The 20,049-nt window shown below is 43.0% G+C and overlaps 1 protein-coding gene across 5 annotated transcripts in view; it reads right to left on the reverse strand.

Annotated features, from left to right (window-relative positions):
- Window positions 1–20,049, reverse strand: part of PSD3 (pleckstrin and Sec7 domain containing 3) — a 525,478-nt gene that overhangs the window by 333,332 nt on the left and 172,097 nt on the right. For all 5 annotated transcript variants that reach the window (XM_083175230.1, XM_083175238.1, XM_083175249.1 and 2 more), the window contains one exon: window positions 15,094–15,214. In XM_083175230.1, the coding sequence (XP_083031356.1) occupies window positions 15,094–15,214 (121 nt within the window). The remainder of the gene's footprint in view (window positions 1–15,093; window positions 15,215–20,049) is intronic.

Consider the following 20,049-nt stretch of genomic DNA (forward strand, 5'->3'; position numbering starts at 1 on the left):
GGCCAGCCACTTTTTGAGGTCACACAAGCTGCGTGTAACATCACTCAGCTGCCACTCCCCACCCCTGAAGAACCTGCACTTTCCAGACAATTTCCCAAAAACGATTGGTTGCCACCGCCTGTCACTTCATGGACTGTGGTCATGCCCAGCCACACTGGCGCGTGCGCATACCTGCAATAAAACAGAGTCTGAGATTTTTGTGAAGATCTCTGTGGGTCCCGAATTAGCCCATTAAGCACACCAGCATATTTTACTATTTTATCATTTATTACCTAAATATTAACAATTCACAGCTATGTCCTCACTTAGGCCCTTATTCTGATCTATGCGGCCGGAGCCGCATACGTTGCTCCGGCCGCACAAACCAATCCCCGCCTACAAGACGGATCGCCACGGCCGTCCGTACGCGGACGGCTGGCGATCCGCATGAAAATGGTGGGGCGTACGCCTCCACCATGGTGGGAGCTGCCCCCTGCATTCGATGGTCGACGACCATCGAAGGCAGGGCCGCACGCTCCCCCCGCTCACGCAAGCTTAGACCACACGGACAATCGTCCGTGTGAAAGCTTGTATGGGGGTGGAGAGCTGACATCCGGCGATGTCAGCTTTCCGCCCCCATCACTGGCGTCATAGCCTCATTACCATGCATACGCCCCGCGTTTGCATGGGAACGCCCATGAAACGCGGGGCGTATGCATAGGGAAATGAGGGTATTAAGCCCCTCACGCCCCTATACGCCCCCTTTGCGGCGTATAAAATTTGTGTGCGGCGATTTCGCCTGCACATGCGCAGAGTGACCTCTGCGCATGTGCAGAGTGAAAACATCGGCGGTACGGCCGCACACGGGCCGTACCGCCTAGTTCAGAATAAGGGCCTTAGGGCCTTATTTTGGTTCATTCTTTCTGACAAAATCCTTCTTAGATGGACAAAACCATGTGCACTGCAGGGGGGGCAGATGTAACATGTGCAGAGAGAATTAGATTTGGGTGAGTAATTTTGTTTCTGTGCAGGGAAAATACTGACTGCTTTATTTTTACACTGCAATATAGATCTCACTTTGTAGTAAAACCCCATCCAAATCTAATTCTCTCTGCACAAGTAACACCTGCCCCACCTGCAGTGCACATGGTTTTGCCCATCTAAGAAGGATTTTGTCAGAAAGAATGAACCAAAATAAGGCCCTTAGTACCATATTAAAGAAAACGTATTCCCCTTGATGTGTGCAATATATATATATATATATATATATATATATATATATATATATATATATATATATATATTATATACAGTACAGCATATATATTTATAATGCAAAAAAGACTCTTTTGGTTAATTGTTATTTTAGGCATTATAAATGTCTTCAAAAGTTGGATCAACCTATTTATATATATATATATATATATATATATCCGGAAAGGATTTGAAACGTTGGTTAAACAAGGTCTCCTGCCTGTTTATTACTTACCTCTACTCCGAGTGCCGCCGTCCACCACAATCTATATATATATATATATATATATATATATATATGTAGGGTTGGATATCGGCACTCTCCCCTCCTGATAGTAATAATGAGCCAGGTGCCCTCCAGGGTATTCCAGTAGGTGGCGGCACTCACGGCGAATGAAATAATTCAAGTGACAGCAAGAAGGAAGCTTAACGTTTCAATTCTCTAGTGGAATTATCTGATGAAAATTCCACTAGAGAATTGAAACGTTAAGCTTCCTTCTTGCTGTCGCTTGATTTATTTCATTCGCTGTGAGTGCCGCCACCTACACCTTGCTATATATATATATATATATATATATATATATATATATATATATATAGATAGATAGATAGATAGATAGAGAGAGATGTTTTTCCCATAGGTATTTCTATAATGGGTACACTGTGTGAGATGCACACGGGCCACTGAGTCCAGGGGGGGCCCATGCCACACACTGCACACATATTTTAATAATTATCTTTCTACAGTGGGTGCTTCATCCATGGCAAAAATCAGACCCAAACACCTGCAGTAGTGAAATCAATCTTGGAATATGGAGGGCGCCATGTTTCCAGAGATCTGTGCATGTGCAGTAGACTTAAGGTGCCCATACACTAGTAAGATTTATCTTCAGATCTGGCTGGTTGGAACAAAAACATGGTTATGGATGAGTGACAGTTTGGCAGTATTCCAGCATTTCCAAGCAAATGGTCAACTGTCATTTGCTCTCATCCATAACCATTTTTTTTGTTCCAACCAGCCAGATCTGAAGATAAATCTGCATGTGTATGGCCACCTTAAGACACATAACCAGATTCTACAGAACTGTGTAGAGGAGAGGGCCCACTGGCAGAATGCACACAGGCCCCTTCCCTTCTTATGTTGATACCTTGAGCACAATGTTACCATTTCTCTTCCTGCTTGTTCATCCACTAACAATGTTTTCTCTTCCTTTTCTCTTTGTCTACATAGCTTCTGCTATTTGGTAAGTGTTGGTATGTATTGAGCCCCAACCCCTCATCTTGAAGCCATGGTTCCGCAGAGTTTTCCCCCACAAGGGGTTTTTCCACTCCCGAGTGCATACAGGTAACTCTTTGTGGGTTCAGATGTTGCCCCAGTAAGTGGCTATTATGACATTATTATCACCATTAGTCACCAATTAAAAATATGCTGTGCTACTTTGCATAAACAATAATCACACCTTGTACAGTATATGAGAGCAGTTAGTTACGCTGTGGGATGCTTCTCCAGAGAATTTTGAAGAATGAAGCACTAAGGCCATAATAGCGAATGCACACCGAAAAAAGTGGTGATATGAACCAATAAGAAGTGTCAATAAAAAAAAAAAAAATGTATTCAATAAAACATGTTTCATAAATTAAAGTGCCCTGTAAATGTTCCAGAAAGTTCCAGAAAGTCTGTTCCTATGATGCAGGGTTAGCCAACTCCAGTCATCGAGAGCTACCAACAGTTAATGTTTTCCAGATCGCCTCACAGAATCACAAGTGAAGTAATTAGCTTCACCTGTGGATATTTCAAAAAGTTTCACCGATTCTGGCCCCTGCCCCGATGGTCAGGGTTTGCGCATGCACATGTGCAAACCCTGATTGAGAGCGGCCTCTGCAATTTACACCCGTTCGCAGCGGGAAGGAAGGGGGCAGACAGGGGCATTGGCTGTGCTCCCACATGGGAACAGCTAGCGTATCATGGACATTCACATATAAACACTGGGCGTTCTCATGTAACCAGGGGTTAGGCAGCTGACATCACATGACTTCAGCTGGCCACCCTGTCTTTGTCCCGCTGCCCCTGCTGTCTCCACTGACTTATATTTGCAAAGGCAGGGAAAATCATTCCATGATTGCCAACCATCCAATGATTTTTTTTTTCCTGCTGAGGGCACATGCGAGGTGATGTGTCTTCGTAACACATCCCCTCGCAATCAAACGGCAGCAGGGGGGTTGTATTCACTGGGGCAGTGGGCAGCATCACAAGGCCAGCATCACAGAGTCGATTAGAATCAGGGCCATTGTCTCTTACTTATGAGTGATAGCTACCGCATATCTAGAGCATAACATATATTTATGTAAGTCAGTGAAATAGCACCACCGAGTTATTATTAATTAAATGAAAATTACACAAAATTCACACAAAATTCTAAAGAAAATTATTTAAAATAAACAGTAGCTATATTTGCAATACTATATCCTTAAAAAAGGAATTGGGACAAGTTCTACGGCTGCATCAAAATAATTTGTTTGTATATGAGGTTGGGAATATCAATGTTTTCTGCAAAAGTCACTTGTAAAATATAGGGTAACGCAAATTATAGTATAAACAACGTCAATATGGCACTGTCATTTGTATGTATCTGTCTGCACTACTTCTTAGGATGGCAAACAATATTTAGAAAATCCAGTTACTCTTGGTGATCCTTAGCTCTAAACTACTGTAGCACTTTCCAACTGACTGAGATCAGCCATCTGGTCCAGCTAGTTGATAACCTACCCAAAGGAACAAGCATCCTTTAAAGACTAAGCTCCACCAAAGCTCTATCCTAATTGGATGAGATTAAACCAATGTTTTTCTTTTCCTTGAGGCTAACAATTCATGGCTTCCCTCTATAAATGCCATTATCCCTGCTGCTCTGTTTGGTTTGTATTACTGTAGTCCAGCCTGCAGCCTCCCAACAGCATTTAGAGCTGAATTAATTTCAAAGGCAGCGCCAATTACTTAACATTTAAGATCAGGTGTAGATATGAACTTTAAAAATAGTGTTTTTTTTTTAGCTGTAATAAATATGTTGATATTTTAAAGTTTTACAATAGTTGTACACTGTATAGTATGACACGCTGTAGGTAATTTCTTGGTTGTGGTTGGTTAAAACCCACACTGAATTTACCCCAAAAAAACAATGGCTCCACATTAAAGTCAAGTCGAACAAAACTTTAGTTCTACACAAAAGGCCAGATTTGTGTTTTTCTGTGAATCTGGAGAGGCGATTTCAAATGCTTTTTGGGCCCACATCAGAGCAATTCAATTGTTGCTCCGATTGGACAACCATTACTTCTTAGTAGCCCTAAAACATTAGGTTTAGCTGCGCAAATTGGCTATACCTGACTAAATTAGTGTCTGCAATGTGAAACGCACACTTTTCACACATTTCTCATCTCAGGAGGATGCTAGCAGAAATGTTGGCCCCGACAGTGACTGCACCAAAAATGCAAAACAATTGAATTGCCCCCTCTGTGTGTTTGTGTCACTTTAGTGTGTATCTGGGAAGTTTTGGGTAAATTCAGTGTAGATTTGAAGTATGTGTTTTTATGAAGCATCTGGTTTATCATATATCCAGATTTAAAATTTTCTTATTTTATTCATACAATTTTGGGTCTTGGGTGCCCTTTGTCCCCCAAGGGCTTAATCCGGCCCTGCATATCCAACTGGTTAGGCTGTGCATATAAGGCTGGCCACATCTATAGGGATCTAGCTGGAACAAAATATAGCATACTGTACACAGACAAATAGATTGTATAATAATGAGAGTGCAGAAGCAATTCTTCCCTATGAGTTTCATCTGCATGACTTTAAGAGTCTTTGCCCTCTTTGCCCGGGGGCATGACTTTTGCACCTCTTTGCCCGGGGGCCAATAATGCTGTTAAGATGGCCCTGATTAGGTGGTGAGGGTCTTGCGAATGGATTTTCAGTGAGTCCCTGATCCAGCTAATTTTCGCAAGCCATGCTAAGTAATTTGTGGGCTGGTCCAGGGTGGGATTTCACTAAGACTGTGCAGGGTGATCGCAGGGCTCTGCAAAATCGCACCACAGTGATCTGGTCTGTTTAACTTCCTTAATCATCTATTATATCCGTAATCCTATAATGTATGCAAATATGGAGAAAAGTTTAACTATACCTATTAGAAAAATGGACCAGGCACACAAATCACTATAATTTCAGGATAATCTCTAATCTGGTCCTTGATCTCATTAAATCTGCAGTACATCTATTTAAGAGGCTTATTGGGAATTTGTCTGAGAATACAAAGATTGTTGTTTAAAAAATAAGACTTTGAATTTTACATTTAAATCTATTTAAATGCTGTTGTTAGATTTCTATTCATATTCTCATGTGTTAATGTATTTTCCACAGATATTACTTACGACTGATCCAGAAATGTTCTACTACCTGATGTTTATGTAGTATGATGTAGCATACATAACTGTAAATACAATTGGGACATCATGCTTATGAGATTGGAATTATTTCACATGTAATATTGTAAATTACAGCAGCTAATTACTTCCACTTAGCCCCAATGTCGGCATTTATAAGGATTTTGTTTTTCCGAAACTGGCAATTGAATAGGGTCCGATTTGCAGTAAAAATCGCACATTCTGACCTGTTGATTTTATGTCATGCTTCAATTTGCATCCAGATGTTTTCTCATTAAAAAGAATACAACTTGCAAATTTAATAGTATGCGATTTTTGGAAAACATTACCAAAAATCCCAAAACAAATAGACCCAGTTGAACATGTCGAGTTTGACAGAAACATGTACAGACCCGTGCAATCTGTACATGGTTCTGTTCATAAAATTATGTAAAAGTAAAAATAAATAAAAAGAATTCCGTAGAGTCCTCACTCCTGAACATAAACAGGCTCAGGCTCAGGCTCAAAGAACCGGTCCTGGTTTTAGAAATACAGTGGTCCAAAAAATAGGCGATCCCCAGGATTTCTAAAACCAGCACCAGGCTCAGGGGCCGGTCCTGGTTCCCAAAATACGGGGGACAAAATGACTAGGGGTCCCCCATATTTTGAAAACCAGCACCGGGCCCAAACATCCAACAGGGTAATGCCACAGCCAGGGGATACTTTTTATTCAAGTTCCTCTGGCCAAAGCAATGCTGGTCAGCCCTGGCATTTTTTTTTCTCAAATCGCACATGTACATTAATTCGCACATTTTCATGACTAAAATTTGCACCACATCACACATATCATTTTTCAACCTCAAATTCACATCCTATTAAATAGCCGATTTTCAACCTATTAAATGTCACCCAATGTCTCCAAAGCATAATTAGTGGAACGTTATCTTTATCAACATTGGGTGTACACACTAGGCTTTTTTTTTTTTTTTTAAAAAGAGATCACTAAGCATGTTACTACATTCTCTCTGGTCATTGTTTAAATTTACTATATATGGGAATATGAATAAAAGTAAACTTTATCATTTTAGGAGAAAATATATATTATGTGTGTGACAATTTGTTCAAATGAAATACAATATTTGGCCTTGATAGTTGTAATGCAGACACAGGGGCCCGTGGGCACCGCGCACACATTGCACCCATTATCAGGGCCGCTACCACTAGGCAGCTTTAGGCAGTTGCCTAGGGCGCCGGCCACCGGAGGGCGCCTCTTCAGCCCAACAATTCAATATAATGGGTCCTGGCAGGGGATACACTTGGAGCGCATCAAAGGGACCAGGCGGCGCCCGCTGCACTGCTCCCGGGGCCGGCCTGCTTTGGGCTGATGGTGGCCGGGCGCAGCAAATGGTTGGGCCGGAGGATATCGGCTGCCAGGGGAGTCCTCCTGCCTTCTACCGCTGCGTGGAAGACCTGACCGAGGAAGGGGAAGAAGCAGAGGAGGCCAGGGACGGGAGATCAATGGCGACCTGGGCTACCTGCCCTCAAGCTGCCCAATGGCATAGCGATTCCTGCCTGCACCTGTCACCTGTAGTGCTGCTCTGCTGTGCTCTCCCATAGGCCGGAACCCCCGGACACATCCCCGGCCGCCACTCCCTCAGACAGCTCGTCCAGCTCCGATTCCTCCCCGGCTGGCATCCTGGATGTTACCAGCTGCCGCAACACGTTCGAGGTGAGCCAGCAGAGCGTTCCCGACCATGAGGGGGGGGGGGGGGGGTGAAGTGGTGCACAGAAGTTTTGCCTAGGGTGCCACAAACCCTTGCACCGGCCCTGCCCATTATAAATACACTGATGGCCCCCAGGACCAGCTCTATGATAGACAACTGCCCGAGGGCAGTGCTGGCTCTACCATTAGACAGCTTTAGTTTGCTGCATAGAGGACCCAGAATCTCGGGGGCACACCTGAGTCTATGACTAAATTTTGTTCACAAAGCCCTTTCTGAGCTATATTGTGAACAATATTGCCTAGTGTGTATGGGGTTCCCATGATCTGTCCAGGCAATTATGTCAATATAAATATGGAAGTCATAATAATTAAAAACACAGTGTTTGTATACACTACTTCACAATTGCTACTAAAATAAAGTTTCCCATAAGTGTAAAATGTTACTTTTTCATTTCAGTTAAGTGTCATTTGATGAATGTTCTGTGATTCTTGAATTCAAATCTCTCCAAATTAGCTTTTGCATTCAATTATCTAAATTTAGACATTTATGCTTCTGAATCCAAATGAAGCATAAGGTGTGCTACATAGCATGAATGTACATGCGTGAAATCCTAATAAATGATATAATTAAACAGAAGGGATGAGGTGCCAGCAATTTACCATATCACATCCATGCTTGTCGAGAACTATTTCAACAAACTGTAGTTATTATCCCATTCATTCACAATTCATCTTTGCCAAAATGAATGTGTAAGCAGTGCTACCTTTGTTTGCTTTTCTTCACTGAAACAAAGGTTCGGATCTGCAAAAACACGTTTCATGCCGAGTCTTTATGTTCCGTGTTGAAGCAGAGGTGAGGGGTGGATTTTATGTGTGTTGGGGGGTGGGGGTCTGTATTTCAAGGTCTGTAATCTATTCTTTACATTTTTGTGTATGTTTTTAGATGTAATGTATACGACAGATACAATATAGTTTTCGGTTCTTGTGTAGTTTCACCGCGCCAGCATAGATAGCGTGGCGAGCGTAGCGAGCCACCGAGCCCGCAGCGTGGGCGAACGAAGCGAGCCCCTCAAGGGGACTCAGACGCACGGCGCCATGCTGGCGCCGTGAAACTACACAAGTACCTAGTTTTCTAATATCTCTCTGTTTACGCATTAAGCAACTTTTGGAGGTTGCTATGTTTCTATACTAGACCAAGGGGGTTGGACCTATCATTTGTCTTTATGCTACACCCCAAACTATTGCATTGTTAGAAAATGATACGATATGCAATGGTAACTGTAAAGGTGATCTCTGCAAGCAATTCAGCACAGTCATTAAAGCTTAATACAGATATGTAACTTTCATCTGTTTGTATTAGACAAACAAAAACACAAATTAATTATATAGTGTTTAGATCCCCTATAAAGAGAGAAGTGTGTCAATAATTGTTTGCACAGAATTATTAATATTCACTATTTTTATTATATGACTGACGGCCTGATTCAGATTTGGAAAAGTTGATAACACAGAAGAATGCGTCACACCTGCTTGCATTATTGATCCAAGCTGTGGATGCAGCATCAGATCATCTGCAACATTGTATTATATGATTTTTTTTTCAAGCTGTTTGCACTCATTAAGGTCAGGTTTAGCCATGCATAGGGCGGTATTCAATGAGGCTGATTCGCCAGGTTTTTATGGCGATTTTGTGCTGTAAGGCAAATTTCTGACTAAAACGGTGAATCACCCTATTCAATGACCAGATGGCGAATACATTTCAAGGTTTTTTTCGCCATGATTCACCGAGTAGTAATCGCTATCTTTTTATGGTGAAGTGGAATGTGAACTTTTAAAATAAACTGTTTTGTTTTTTACAATTGGTGTCAAAAAATCTGGAATTTTATTCTGAGGAGGGGCATGCTATTTTTATTAATGTGCTGTAAGCACATGAATATATATTTAATTTAAAAAAAATATATTTTTTTTTATTTTTTTTTTACACAGAGCAGCCAGCAGGGGGCCGGAGCCGAGCCGCTCATTAGATATTCATATATTCACTTCACCCGATCATTACATATTCATGATCGGTTGTAGTGAATATACGCGGTCCCCTGCTGGCACCCCCGGGGGGGGGCAGCCTGTGCTGCCTGGCACCCGGGGAGCCCACCTCCCCCCCACAAACATTCTGGGGCAGGCAGGGAGAATTCCATCTCCCTGCCTGCCACCGTCCTCAGGCTCCCTGCAGCGTTCGCCGCAGGAGCTCAAATTCGCCGGTCAGGGGCAGCGAGCCCCTGACTCGTTGAATACCGGAGCCGGCGAGGCTCCGGAACACGGCGACCAGTGGCGAATGTGCAGCGAATCCTAAACAGGATTCGCTGCACATCGCCAAAATCCACATTGAATACCGCCCATAGTGTCTAAACCGAACCAAACTAGTGGGCGTGCAGCAAAAAGTCCCATATGACCGCTCAAACGAGCGACCTCACACCTTTCAGCTGAATTGCTGCACCGAGAGCCGGACATGCATGAATGGAGCTACAGTTGAATAGCTTCTTTGGGCACCCTATAGTGGCTGCCGGTGTGATAAAATTTGAATTCGGCCGTAGTATATAAGGGTCATTCCATAGAACAGTGGTTCCCAAACTGTGCGCCTAGGCTCCCTGGGGTGCCTCGGGACACTTGCAGTGGTGCCTCGGGTTGGTCTTCCAGGATCAATTCAAATTATTTATGATCAATTATTTCTGGAAAAAAACAGTGCTGGTGGCTGCCAATCATACAATGTGTACAATCAGAACCAAATACTGCCCTTTACCACATAACTGAACCTAAGAAGCACATATAAACACAATCTACTTCATTTGATATATATTTTTTGGGGCCTAGGGGTGCCGTGGAAAAGTTCTGATACTCTAGGGTGCCGTGATTAGAAAAAGATTGGGAACCCCTGGCATAGAAAGTAAAATGTGACTGACAACAATAAATTCTAAAAACCACTGACAGGCCACAGATCAACAACTGAAATAGGTCAACAGGGTCTGAATGTTGACACAAGCATTAGGTAGACAATGGGAAGGTCGACAGTCAAAAAGGTCGACATGAGTTTTTTTTAAGTATTTTCATGCCCTACCATCCACTATGGCGTGATGGGAGAATATAACAGTGTGCGGAGCATAGCGGGGCACCATGCCCAAAGTATGGCAAGCGAAATGAGTCATGCAAGGAGACGTGTTACACCTTCTGACGCTGTCGACCTTAGCCATGTCAACCCATTTCTTTAGTGGTCGACCTAATGTATGCCGACCTTCATAGTGTCGCTCTAGCGACCGTATCGTAGATAAAGAACATTCTAAAGAACTGGCTAGGAGATATGTAAAGCACAGTTATCCAATAGTAATCATTCTTACATAGTTACATACCGGTAGTACAGTCTCTCTGATTAGTTCCCGGCATAAGCGGAAGCCTGTATAAAACGACCCCAAACGCTATGACATCTGCTACAGAAGATGAACCTGATTCTGATGATGTAGTGTTGTCAATATGGCAGTAACATGTAAAACGTATCTGCAGCCCACATTCCATTCCACGAGAAACTCCTGGGATTGTATCATACAGTATGACACCATGGCTTCCATCTAGTGATCCTGCATGTCTGACACGCGTACATTCCTTACAGCAGGGTGTTATGTTGGTTGTCTTAGCTGCTGATTTTAGGCATGTTTAGACAAATTAGAATTCACTTTCGCACTCCCCTCTATTTGTACTCCTGAAAATTACATATTGCTTTTGGCATAGAACATTTTTAAATTACACATAATGAGATCTAGTAAGACAAAGACACCCTTGTATGAGCTATTAGGCACTTTAGCTAATGTAACAGAATGTGAAAAAGTGTCCCTTGGATTCCCTACAGACTTCAGTGCACATCTGAGTGAGCAAGCCCCAAGCTGGTGGAGTGACTTGCTCTCAAGCTGCGTAATTCGCACTAGCAATGACTAGAACGCGGACTGTGCTCTGCAGCGTAGGATTATGAATCAGTATGAGACCTGAGATCTGAGTCTCTTCATTAACCCTTGGAATTCTGTCCACAGCGCTGGATTCAAGACCAATGTTTTAGACTGTGACCTATAATGCTCAGGTGGTATTTTTTATTAAGCTAAAATATTTATTAACCACATCATTCCATGAGAACATCATCATAAATAAAATATGGAACCAAGGGCCTAATTCAGCATGGATCGGTAATCCGATATTTTGCAATCTATTTCATTATTGAACGGTTGCGTGTGCATAATGACCTTAATTCTGGTTGACTCGCAGCTTACCGAGTCCCAGAGGGCACCCCCCGCCGCCCCACCCAATTGTGCGGGGGAGCGAATGAAACAATGACCCCCAATGTCCGCAATGCGCATGCCTGGCAGCAATTAGCAAATAAATATCCGTAGGCTTAAAAATCGTATAGTAGTCGCAGTTTGATTGACAGGAAGCTTTAGGGGAGGAAACATGGTGTATTCTGGGTGTTTTTAAAAAAATGTGCCCAAGCAAATTTTTGGGGTGGGTCTCTGATGTCAGCGATGATCACTTAAAGTCTGTTTCTTGAGCAGATTAGTGGAAGCCCCAGACTGGCGCAGATGGAAAAAAAATGTTTGATGGTTCAATTTTTGTAAATGGATCGCTATATGCCATGCATTTCCAATTTTGCAAGGGGTTTTCCTTTCTGTCTGGGCGGCAACTTTCTGCTCGCAGTCCACTACAAATTTTCTGATTAGCGATCCTTGCTGAATTAAGTCGCCCATACACGGAGCAATAAACTTGTGCGTTTTGAACTCTATTGCATTGCATCTAGTTCAAAAGGAATGTGATGGGCTAAAGCACCATGTATTTTGAACTAGTTAAAAAAGTACAGGCAGCACATACTTTATGTGCTGTGCGATGGGGTGCGCGCATCATATCGCACCTCCCCGTCGCTCCGTGTATGGGCGGCATTCGGCATGAAGTGTGGTTTGCGATATATATTATAGATACATTTTAAAGGATACTGTAATAATAATGTATTTCAGGAGTTATTCAAAGCTGCTTTCTTAGCAACTGGACAAAGCCATGTGCACTGCAGGTGGGGCAAATGTAACAGGACAGTTAGATTTGGGTGGGGTGTGTTCAAACTGAAATCTAAATTGCATTGCAAAAATAAAGCAGCCAATACTTACCCTGCACAGAAACAAATGAACTCCCCCAAATCTAACACTCTGCACATATGCCCCACCTGCAGTGCAGCATGGTTTTGTGCATTTGCTAAAAAAGCAGCTTTAGGATCAGGTCTGAAATTCCCCCCAGAGATCCGTCTCCCCCTATATGGGTTACTTTGCTTCTTAATCATATTCCAGTATTAACATCAGTAGAATTCAACCAGTTCTTGAGACTAGCATTCAACTCATCTCATTCCACTCTAATATGAGACTTTGCATTTCCGAATGAAAATAGTATTGAGTAGTAATTTTAAATAAAAACAGACAATTATTATTATGTCAGTTCTACAGTATGAATCCGTTCAGTCATTCTAACACTGCGGAGCTGATACTGAGTTGGACACCTACAGTATATGTAAAAGAACAAGCCCAACAAAGGCACACTCATTCATAGCTTATTTCTGTGCATATGGTCAGATGGATGTTTAAGAACATGTGGACATGCTTAATACACGTTGTTAGCACATGAATGTATTTCACAGCATAAACCGCAATCGTTGGTTTGATTAAAAAATTGTAATTCTCTTGAATGTAACAGGCACAATTAGACTATTCCTGTGCAAATCCAAGTAGAAAAAATGCCATGCTAGAATGCACCTGTGAGTGGTACATCTACAGACAGGAGTGTCTGCATCTGAGAACATCCTTTAGTGCACTCAGGCCATCCCTCACCTGCCCTGCTTCTTCAGTTGCAAGGAGTCCAGGAAATCTGTGCAGGGATATATGGGAGGACTATTTTATGGAAATGCACAGTATTAGGTGTGATAAGGCCGATCTCAGGGCTTGTATCTACCTTCGGCTGTGATGATGTACACAGAGAAACATGGCATCAGCATTGCTACTGCCGGCCAGTCAGCTTAGCCATAAGTCAAACCTAGGAGTCAATGGGCCTGATTCAGACCTGCTTGCACAGCAGCGAATTTGCAGCGGCCAGCGATTCGGTAGACACCGCAATTTTCTAGTGAAATCCAGCCTTGTGATTTAATGTGTACCCTTTGCAAACAGATGTGTACAGCTAGCGAAGACTTTGCAGCCAAGCAAAGATGTCCAAAACCATTCTATAGATGCTTACCGTCAATTGATTTTTCCACTGGTCACCCCTGATCGCAACATCACTTAAATCATTAAATCAGCCTAATTGAGGCCGGAACTGACGCCAGACTTTCTCCCCTAAAATGCTTAGGCACGCCTGCGTCTCCCCTAGGCACGCCTCCATTTATTCAGTCACGCCAGCATTTTTCTTGGCACTCCCATTAAATGGCTGGTTATCACCCCCATACGCCTACTTCCTGTCAATAACTTTGCGAATGGCTAGGGAAGGAAAGGGTATCAGGATTTCATTGCTGGCAGGCATCACGTATTGTGGCCCAGACGCATGTGCAGTGTATCAAAAATCATCCCCTTGTGCAGATTTGCACAGCAGTGATCAGGTCTGAATTAAGCCCAATCTTCCTTGTTGTTGCGACAATGCTATGTACTATGCACATGCAGTTGCTGAGCACTGCAATGCTTCGGTGGGCATCTATATGCTTTTCTGAGTGGTTGCTTCATTTGCAATGTGTAGCTGTTACGTAGCCTGAAAATGTGCAGCTCTATAGGCATTAGCATGCAAACATGAATTAGGCCTAATTCAGACATGATCGCAGGACAAATTTGTTCTCAAAATGGGGCAAACCAAGCTGCACTGCCGGTGGGGCAAATGTAACACGTGCAGAGAGTTAGAATAGGGTGAGTAAATATTGGCTGCTTTATTTAACACTGCAATTTAGATTTCAGTTTAAACACATTCCACCTATATCAAACTATCTCTGCACATGTTACATCTGCCCACAGTGGCACCGAGAAGGGGGGAGCGGGTATTTTTTACCTGGACCCCGCTCCCCCCTCCCGAGTTGCAGGGAGCCCGGCAGCCTGTGAGAGAGGACAGCCTCTCTCCTCAGCTCAGCACACACTGCTCAATGGTGTGTGCGGAGCTGGGGAGAGAGGCAGCTGTTGCAGCAACAGCCTGTCCCCTCTCTATCTTCTCTGTGCATACAGGATCCCTCCCACCCACCTGTGCTTCACGCTGCCTGCACAAACAAATGATTTTCTTCCACTGTCTGTCCCACCTGCAGCGCACATGGTTTGTGCACTGTTCTTTCACTAACCACTTTTCAAGTACAAAAAAAGTTAATCATAATTATTTTATGTTGTGTTAATGTCTTTACACATTCATTCCTATCACACAACTACCCCCCCCCCCCCCCCCCCCCCAAAAAAAAAAAAAAAACCTGGGACATTCCCGCAGAAAGTGGTACAGATTGAAGGTATGCATATGTATTATATTCATGTCTAACTTCCACCATGACAGATTTGCTACAAATACATTGGAATTTCTCAATTTATAATGAACTTATCTTGGCTGAATGAAATAATATATAAAAAAACAAGAGATGGTGTTTAGGGTGACAAAGCTCCTGATACTGTAGGTCATGCTTCACATGTCATGGTCTCACAGATGCTTACCAGTCTCTGGCGCCTTCTCGTCAGTGGTTGGCATGGGCTCACCAAACAAGAACTCGTATTTGGCCTTGGCAACATTCTGGGAGTGTGCTGATGTGCTGCTAACCCAAACATATCTCTCTGCCTGTTGAGAAAGAAAATGATAGATAAAATCTCTCTTCCTTATGTATGTTTATTGTCAAAACAAATCACACAACAATACAGAAAATATCACAGCAAAGTAATAACTACATGTTTTTTTTGTGGGAATATAATTTTTTTCTGGTCTAATTTTTCATTCTTAACTAGTTCCAGAAACCAGAAGAAATCAGTGAAATGGTTTCAGAAATTAATAGAATAAGCATTGCAGAACAGTCCTTGGGACAGATGCAATAAGCTTCAAAAAGTGGGAAAATGGAGACTGATAAACAACCAACCAATCAGCTGCTGCCTGACATTTTTCAAACATAGTCTATGACATGACAGGTAGCAGCTGATTGGCTGGCTGTTTATCACTCTCCGTTTTATCACTTTTTTGAAGCTTTATGCATCTGGCCCCTTATCAGGACACGAAAACTGTGAAGTGGCTTCTAATTTCAAAAACAACCTTCATTAAATCTATATGACGTAATTTGCAATAGTTTCTCGGAAAAAGGATGCATTTGGCAGCCCATAATTCTGTATGGATTATATGGACACTAGTAATGAAAACACTGTAACTCTGGGCCCATAAACTATGCAAAGTGAATTGGCAGTGGCCAGCATTCAGCTAGATGCCGCCCCGCTATAGTGAAATCCTGCCTTTCAAATGTATGTGTGCGGCTAACGAATTTGCAGCTGAGCCGTCCCAAGCCATTCACCATTGAATGATTTTTCCACTGGGCGCCAGTCATGGCAAGCTAGGAGTAAGCCAGGAACTTACTCGGCGGCTGCGATGAATTCAGACATATTCGGCCTGGAGCTGACATCACACACCCTCCCTTTAAAACGCTTTGGAATGCCTGCGTATTCCTAGGCACCTCTGAACAGCCGGTTACCACCTCCAGATACTTATTTCCTGTCAATCACCTTTCATACGGCCAGCAAGGGTAGAAAGTAACAACATTCCTATGCTAGCAGATGTCGCATGCGCATTGCGGCTCATACGGATTTTATGTTGACCGATAATCGCCCACTGTGCAAATTCACTCAGCAGCTATCAGCTCTGAATCAGGTCCTATGTACGCACACAAATATAAATGGGCCTGATTCAGACCAGATCACTAATTTGCAAAGTTGCAGATATCTGCCAGTAGTTAGCCGCTGCCCAGACTGAAAGAAACCTGCTTTGTGTACATTCGCGAGAGAATCTCTAACGTCAAACAAATTGCCAAGTTTCCTTTGTTCTTTGCCAGTCCCCTTCTAACTATATACTCTGTAAATTACCCATACACAACAAAAGCAAACAATTCATTTGCATCAATGTAATACCACATTAAGTATAGGATACATAGATAAATACTACTACTACATTACCAAATTCACAAGTTCATTAGGGTGTGAATCTAGCATCCGTGCTCTTTCTGTATATGTAGACAATGCCATTAAGCCATTTTTTGTTTTGTATACAAGATCTATTATTATTACAGTGGGCCAGATGACCCGATTGAGAAAGCCTAAACGGTGAAACGTACGTCTCGGTTCCTGGTCCCCGCTGTGCACGAGCGGGAACCTCACCGCCTCATTCATTTGTCACCCAGATTCCCTGCAAGCCGACCGACCTGGACAGCACACGCAGCTGACGATCGACACACTCCAGACACCCCTAACCGGCGGCTCACTGCTGAGCACACTGCCGGCTTCCACGGCGCAGAACAGAGACATTTTGTCCAAGGACCTATACGGCACGGCTCTAACATCCAGACTACCGTGTGCCCACTCCCGCTTAACACCTAGCGCTTGACAGCGCGACTCCGGCACACAGACTTTACCACTTCTGAGCAGACAGTGCCGGCTCCCGTCGGACACATAGCACTGGGACCCCGGCACTTACACATCACAGAGGACACCTTTCCCTTACCGGCATCTGCGTCCCTGCTGCCACAGGCGCTCTCATTCCATCTGGATACAGCGCATAGATCTCTGCATCACCTGCTAAACGGCCACCGTGGGGTCCTGTCCGTGAGTGTATCAGCCCTTGTGGCACCATTTGAATAACTGTGCTAAACAGACAATCGCAGCAGTATACACATCCATTGTCTAACTTAACTGCTATCCTTAACAGCGCAGGAGTATAAATAAATATTTAGCCTAATTCAGAATTGTGAGTTACAATATACCTGTCTTAGCCTTCACTACCTTAGTACCTATTAGTGAAATTATTGTAGCACTAATGTACTCAATGTGGAACCAAATTGTTACTGCTAATTAAAAAACGGTGCACTTATGCAGTTAGAGGATCACTTATGACCATAAAGCTTAATATACCTGCTTAAACTATCTCCTCACTGTGATTTCAATTTCCACTTACTAAGGAAGAATAGACTTGACAACCAACTCATCTCTAGCTCTAAGCATTACAGTGCGGCAGAGTTAATATTTGCTTACAGTAAATGAAACTTATCATAAGAGAATGCCTGTATGAAAATTGTCTAATACCACATCCCAGTTTGGGTCCCATCCCGACCCTCTCTTAAAATCCTGCTCTGGCTCCACTCTTTTCGCACAGCATCCCAGCAGCAAATGATTGGATCCTGAGTGTCAATCCTCCTGCAATGTCACTTATCTGACAACAGGAGGAGACCCAGGTAATCGTATTAATACCTTTACACTTTTTTCGACACCTCACCACCAGGGTGGTATCGCTCAACCTCTGTTCACTACAGCCAACTCTGTACACAGAGGATAGCAGCATACACCAGGGATAGAGTGAAGGAGTATTCTATACTTACTATTTATACCTACTCAGGGTTCTCTCATTTCTAGGGGACCCGGGACCCGACTCTGCGCTGTCGTTTGTATAACAGAGCCAGGCAGGTCACCCCTGGAAACAGCAGAAACTCTCTCATCTATATTCTGATACCTGTGACGCTCTTGGGGTCCGCTCAACTGTGCATTCACTGACATCTGTCACATGCACAGGCAGCAGCGACTCCTTTAGCAAATTAAAACTCGGGTATTCTCAAACTCTGCCTATACTGCTATGCTATTTATACTCTGGTGAAACGTGGCTGAGACACTTTGTGATTTACAGGGAACATTGCCGTAATATCATTTTTGATGCTTACTGAGACAAATTGAATATACACACTGGTATTTGAGGTGTTTATTGTCTAATAGGATTTCCTAACAAAGTATTCCTATATATAGTTACTGATATCTGGAGGGATTATCTCCCCCTCAAATCCACTGACATAACTATCAAGAGGAAATCATATTTCACTACTTTCTCTCGCATATCGTTATAAGTGTTATCTGTTTGTCTTTGTCTTCTGTCCTCGTCTGACCCAATTTTAGGGTCATGTTTTAATTAAATAAAGTTTGTATTAACAGTCACCCACTCTTTCTAGAAGGCTGTGCCCCACCCGGGAGACTTTTTTGATGTCCTCTCTTGGATATCTAACTTTTTTGTGTACATTCACCCTACTCCCAGGGAGCACCTCCACAACCACATAACGGTATACATACATATTACTGTGTTGATTGGAGCATGCCTTCTCACCCCCTGTCGCAATAGCCCAGTGCCCTTGGCCTTTCCTTCCCCCCCTTCCCCTTTTTTGCAGTGGGCCAGATGCACCAAGCTTCAAAAAGTGATAAAGCGGAGAGTGATAAATAACCAGCCAATCCGCTCCTATCTGCCGTGTTACAGGCTTGGTTTAAAAAATGAAAGGGGCTGATTGGCTGTTTGTTTATCACTCTCCGTTTTGTCACTATTTAAAGTAATACCTCTGTCACACAGAAATTGAAATTCCCGGGTGAAGCAGTTCCACACAGGAATTTCATGAAATACACGGGTCCTTTTTCTGTGAAAAAAGGGTCAATCTGGATCTTAAACTCCGGGTCTCCGACCCAGCAAATGACCAGAGTCAGAGACCCGAAGTTTAGGATTTGTGTTGACCCTCTCACACAGATGAAAATCCTGTGTAATAGGGCAAATTACCGGGTCTAAATTTTAGACCCGGACATTTTCTCTTCTGTGTGAAGGGGGTCTGACAGCACAAAGCCAAATAACCCAGCCCTTCAAATGCCGGGTAATTGCTGGGTTATTCAGCCGCCGCTGTTTGAAAGCAGTATAAATCTGGCCCAGTATCTTCTAAATATCTTATGCTTTCTTTCAGATCAGGGATGTTAAATATTATGATTTACATTGCAGGAATGATGCCAATGAGTTTAAAGGGTCTTCATTTCTAATACGTCCATTGTTGGGGGGTAAGGGGGTTGCTTTATGGGATGCATTTTGAATTCTGGGACTCTTGTTATCAATCTGCCAAACATACAATGCTATTTCTAGTACACCACCTGTGTGTATGTTTATGTAAAAGCAACACGGTAAAGGAGATATTCATGCTGCTTTCAGATTGCCACAGGTTGCTCTGGGAAGGAAATAAATAAGACATTTTCCAATAACTGGCCATTACATGGTACACTTTTATGATTCCTAATTCCTGTTCAGTGACATCCAAAATGTTTATGTATGTTACTTTAAATATATAAAACATTTTATTATTATTATTATTATCCTTTATTTATATGGCACCACAAGGATTCTGAAGTGGCTGATAAAGTACATGAACAAATACGCAGTACAAGGAAACAGTGATTTACAGGTTCAAGACATTTGCTGGACAAGTACATGGGTTATAAACATTGCTGCATTGGCGGTCATGACACTCAAGAAGCAGAAAGGCAGCCACCAAGGCTAAGGAGCTGTTGTAGGGAGTATGATGTAGATCACGGGTGTCAAACACAAGGCCCGCGGGCCAAATCCGGCCCGACTGACCT

Source organism: Crinia signifera, chromosome 1, assembly GCF_055691185.1.
Source record: "Crinia signifera chromosome 1, ASM5569118v1, whole genome shotgun sequence".
Taxonomy (NCBI): domain Eukaryota; kingdom Metazoa; phylum Chordata; class Amphibia; order Anura; family Myobatrachidae; genus Crinia; species Crinia signifera.